General features: G+C 37.3%; 1 protein-coding gene across 2 annotated transcripts in view; it reads right to left on the bottom strand.

The window, feature by feature from the left end:
* Positions 1–235: 235 nt before the first annotated feature.
* LOC107737630 (bcl-2-like protein 1) overlaps positions 236–5,662 on the bottom strand; it is a 23,860-nt gene continuing 18,433 nt past the window's right edge. For both annotated transcript variants that reach the window (XM_016549199.1, XM_016549198.1), the window contains exon 4: positions 236–528. In XM_016549199.1, coding sequence (XP_016404685.1) covers positions 385–528 — 144 coding nt within the window. In that variant the 3' untranslated portion in view covers positions 236–384. The remainder of the gene's footprint in view (positions 529–5,662) is intronic.

The following is a 5,662-nucleotide window of genomic DNA, read 5'->3' as shown; positions in this document are numbered from 1 at the left end:
AATTAGCTTAAATTAGATTCAAAGATAAAATGTTTGTATCCTTGTCAGTTTTGCCAGTCTCTTTGAAAACGAGAGAATAATAAGGATACTTAAAAAGACTGATGATAAAGCTGAAAATAATTATTTATAACAACAAAAAATAATAATTACAGACACAAAGAATGAAGGTTTGGTCAAATGTTCTTCTTTTTTAGTCATTTTTCCTAGACTTTTTTTTGTCATTTTTCTCATTTTCGGTGGGATGTGGGATGTAAACATGAAATTTCTTGGCAATAAAAGGGAAACAAATAAATCCGAAACAAATGTATTTTTGAAGTTCCTTCATGTTAGCAGGAGGTCAAAATGAAGCAGTGGGTGTATTTGGATTTTCAGTTATCCTGATCCTCACAGGCGTTTCTGTGCAATGAGTGACCCGACCACGACACCAGTGAGCAAGGTCATTCCCGCCAGCAACCACTTCTTGAAGTTTTCTTGTGATTTTCTGCTCTCTGCCACTGCATCTTTTCCAAAGATCTCTGCGAAGCGTTCCTGCACACACACACACACAAAAAACAGCTTAGAATGAGATTTATTTCTATAGGAACAGACTCATAAACCAGTAAATTTTATAAAAACATGAACACATATATAAAAGAGTTATTATTAACATGAATTAACACTTAAAAAAATAATTACTTGAAATAAACAATTACCACAGCCCCATCTGTAGTACAGTGAAGGTAACATTCAAGCACTGTAACAAATATTGTCACAAGCTATTCATAGGAGGAAAATATTACCACACTCAACCATCCAATAACTGACAAGCTCATTTCAGCCAACTGTTGAACTCCTTCAGTGCCCCTCCCCCCAAAGCCTTCCAATAATCCCTCCCTTCCTGTGACAAGTTTGTGTGCACAGTGAGTTCATACAATGACCACCAGGGGGCGAGATTTACCATGCCTGTCTCTAAGACTTCTCTAACCTCATTTCTCAGCAGGATTCTGTAGCAAGCCCAATTTTATCTGAAAAGCTGAAAGGGGATTTCAGGCTTTATAACGTAACCCGTTTCCTCAGGGAACACACAGAATTAGAGCACACCAACTCCAGACAGAGGCTGAAATAACTCAACCGAAGCACTGCAGTAAAAATCTAATATGACTCATAAACATGTATGCTTTCATATAACCCAGACAATTTCTGTTAGGACAGAAGCATTTTTTTTCTTCAACGTTTTCTCAGTTGGATCTTCGGATTCAGAGACAATACAATTTGTTTCACTGGTATCAAATTTTTGTCAAAGGTATTAGAGCAATGTAGTGATCAAGCCGAAAATATTCTGTGCATGTAGCCAATTACAACACATATACACACACACACACAACCCTCAGACGCCCACCCCTGTTTTCCACTCAAGAAGACTGATGTCATCCTCCAGTCTTTCCCTTTGCCCTAGTTATCTACACAAGCTTGAAAATATGGGAAGAAGAATGTGGAGGACTTAAATGAAACCATGGGACGAGTTCAAAACGTGCACTGCCGCAACACTTATCAGTCATTTATCAGCGTTTCTCTTTACAATGAAACAAAACGGGAGGAGATGTCACAGCATGTAGCAGGAAGAAGTTTATTTGACTGTTTATTTGGGGATTTTTCAGAGTAAAAAGGGGCAGGTGGCTGATGGCTGGTGTAATACTGATATATTTTTAGTCTATGTGATACTATTATACAAGTTAAAATTTGAAAATATATTATAAAACACTGAGAACAAACTTTGGTATATGGCCAAGCAGACCAAATATATTAACCAGTTATCAGCTATTGCTAATTAAAAAGCACAATCAGGAGATGGAAAAGAAATGATGGGGGGAAGAGGATATGGGATTGAGTTGTGAGTCTTGTGACACAGGCTTGACTCAAACTCGGCATATAGTTTCATATGCATAGCAGTTCAGTAAATCAGAGAATGTGTTAAATTGTTAGTTCACCCAAAAGAAAATTCTGTCATTAATTACTCACCCTCATGTCGTTCCAAACCCGTAAGAATCATCTTCAGAACACAAAGATATTTTTGATGAAATACGAGAGCTCTCAGACCCTGCATAGACAACAATGCAAATGTTCCCAGGCCCAGAAACGTAGAAAGGACATCGGTAAAACAGTCCATGTGACATCAGTGGTTCAACCGTAATTTTACAAAGCAGCGAGAATGCTTTTTGTGTGCAAAGAAAACAAAAATAACAACTTTACCATTTCTTCTCCTCCAAATCACGTCTTCCGCCATTATCAAGAGTACCTCTGCACATAAACAACGCTAAGCCTTGTTTACATGCAAAGGAACGTACGCGCATGTGTCGTGATAATCTATCATGGCGTCCTAGGGAGAAGAATTGTTGAATAAAGTTATTTTTGTTTTGTTTTTGTTTTTTTGCGCACAAAAAGTATTCTCGCAGCTTCGTAAAAATTACGGTTGAACCACTGATGTCACATGGACTATTTTAACAATGTCCTTTCTACGTTTCTGGGTGTGGGAAAATTTCAGTTGCATTGCTGTCTACGCAGGATCTGAGAGCTCTCGGATTTCATCAAAAATATCTTAATTTGTGTTCTGAAGATGAACGAAGGTCTTACGGGTTTGGAACAACATGAGGGTGAGTAATTAATGATAGAATTTCATTTTTGGGTGAACTAACCCTTTAACCCCTAGGCCACAGCTCCAGTGCTTTGTCACCATAGTTCTGCATATTAATACTCATCATAATCTATTCTAGCAACTACACTAAACTCGTGTTTCATAGAATCTGAGATGGATTGTGAATTCTTAATCATTACAAATATCTTTACATCTATGCACTAAAAATATTATGTGCAATAATACAAAAAAGGAGCAGCTAGATGTCGTCATATGAGTGTCTGATGGAAGGACAATGGACAATCGAAATACAACTGATAAGCCTTGGTTACATAATCTGGGGTGGAGCGGTCAAATTTATTGACAGGTACTTTGTTTTAACTGACAAAGAGCCTGAAAGAGCTGGATGAGGAGAAGGAAGTAAGAGACAGTCAAGTAGGTGGAGAGTGTTTGGATATGAAATGTGTGACAGGTGTAGTCAAGGAGATGTCCGTTGCATAGATGTGTGCAATTAAGTAAAAAAGCAGAGTGATTTACATAGGAACAAGATGAAATTCATAGGAATTGATTTCGTAAGTGTGAGGGAGGGGTGATGGGAGTGGTGGGGGCTGATAACAGACCAGCAGTTCCAGAGCAGAGGGGTTATCTCAAACAGTGACGCGGCACATGACAAGTCGAGTCCAGAACTCACTTGACACAGATACCCCAAAACACCTCATATATGCACAAATCTATGATAAACAACAACATCATTAATAATAATAATAATAATTATTACAATTTCTCCAATAGTTATATTGCTTTATTATTAATTATCGAACTAACAACTGGACTTTTACAATTCTGTAAAAAATGATTGCTTAGAAAAATAACTGCATACAAACCACATAGTTTGATGTTTGACTCATATCTGTAACAAACAGTGGAAAAAAAAAAAAACTCAACAGCAATATGACAGTCAAGCTCAAGTTGAGCAAAACTCCACTTAAAAAAACTAACCCAACACACTGTACTGTACAATCCAACAGAACGTTTACTATCCTATGAGAACAATCTAGTATAAAAGTGAACTTCTGTGTCAATGCACAGTGAAGAGTAAATATAATTTCGCTCATGCACTTCCTCAGGCACGCCTTTGTCAACCTTAGGTAGTTTAAACATGACCCACGCTGACCTCATCATGAATGGCGAACAGAGAGGGCGGTGCTGCAGTCAATGCAGTCAGATGGCATGATTTTGCATCACCCTTTAACAGGTACATGAGTAACCCCTGCAGGAATGCTAACAGTATGTCCTGAAAGCAGAACCAAGCCTAATGCACACACGCATTAATGAGTATCAGTCTGTGAAACCGTGAGAACAAGGTGACAACAATGTAGATTGGTATGACAAGAATGTGACTCTTTGATTACAGTCCAAGTCATAAATCTAAGACATGTTAAGGCATGCTTGTTGGCAGTAAGATTATGGTGCAACACACAGCAGCACACATCCTACAGTGTTTTATGTGCAATCGAGTATAGGCACAGGCAGTACATGTGATAGGTGGATCCAGGAGGGGCAGATATGGAGGTGTGGCTTTACCTTTTGAGCTGACATCTTTCATGCTGAAGCGAGTAAGCAAAATATCTCGGTCATGCATATAATATTATTTGTTATATTTTATATGTATTTCTTTCATGTTCAATCTAATTCCATAATCATCTTCATTTTGTGCTAACCGGCAAACAACAGGCAACTACAATTTCAGTTCCTTAGTTTCTATTTCACCAGGCATTTTCGATATTTTCTTATGTTTACTATCGAAAGTGAACATCAAATCTGTATTCAGCTCAACGCTTTAAAAAAAATTCAAAAGAGATCATAAAATAAATCTATATTAATTGAGCAGTTTAATCCAAGTTTTCTGAAGAGAATTGTTTTATATGATGAATGTGTTTAATTTCAGCTTTTATTTATATATAAACATTGATCAGTGCACATACATAGAGCACACTGAATATGGTAAACGGAGGCTAAAATGTGCTTTCTTGATGTGTGATTCATATGGATTTCTTTTACAATCTTTTTCTAGAGTTTTTAGAGCAAGAAAGTTTCAGTTGTTTAGACTTTCAGTGGAGTAACAGACAAATCTCGGGTTGTCTTCATTTCTTGAAAATGAACTAAAGTCTTATGGGTTTGGAATGACATGAGGATGAGTAACTGATGACAGAACTTTCATTTTTGGGTGAACTAACCCTTTAAAGGGGTCCTATTATGCTCTTTTACAAAGTCTTGATTTTGTTTTGGGGGTGTACTAGAACAGGCTCTCATACTTGGTTGTTCGAAAAACACATTATTTTTCACATATTTTACATTACAACACCTCTCTCCACAGTCTGGCATGAACGGCTCGAATAGTTCCTGTATCAAATGAAGGCCCGCCTTCTGAAATACGAAATGTGCTGTGATTGGTTAGCTGGGCCAGTGTGTGCTGTGATTGGCAGCACTCGGCGCCTGGTCGGGAAATGTCATGCCCCTTACCATAGCCGCCTGCAAGCTTCAGTGTAAATATTGAGTCAAAATCAAATCAATTTGAGCGCGATTTAAACCCGGATGATTGTAACCACTCTAAGTTCGTCTGCCTTGGGAAAGCTAGCATGTCTCCGACATAGTGATGATAACACTCGTTGTAGGGATGCACCGAAATGAAACACTTGGCCGAAGGCCGAATATGGTTTTTCACGTAAAAGACTTCTTTTAAAACTATATATTTAGAAAATATTATAGATCCTAGTCTGAACACCATGTGTAAATGTTACAATAAATTTATTAATAGAGCTGTTGTAATTATTATTTTATTTTTTAAATGTTATTTTACAGAACAACAGTAAATTACAATAACATTTATTAATGTTGATGGAGTTCTTGCTTTTTCTCAACTTTTATTTTGGCAGAAACCCGCAGGAAGACCTTAGTGCTTCTTTTTGTTGACAAATGATTCTCATTACGAATTTGGGAAGACGTTTGTTGCACGTATCGCATTGTCACATGCCTTGTAAAAATTCATAA

This window comes from Sinocyclocheilus rhinocerous, unplaced genomic scaffold (genome assembly GCF_001515625.1).
Source record: "Sinocyclocheilus rhinocerous isolate Xijiao unplaced genomic scaffold, SAMN03320098_v1.1 scaffold72, whole genome shotgun sequence".
Classification (NCBI taxonomy): Eukaryota; Metazoa; Chordata; class Actinopteri; order Cypriniformes; family Cyprinidae; genus Sinocyclocheilus; species Sinocyclocheilus rhinocerous.
This window is presented reverse-complemented; position numbering and strand designations above follow the sequence as displayed.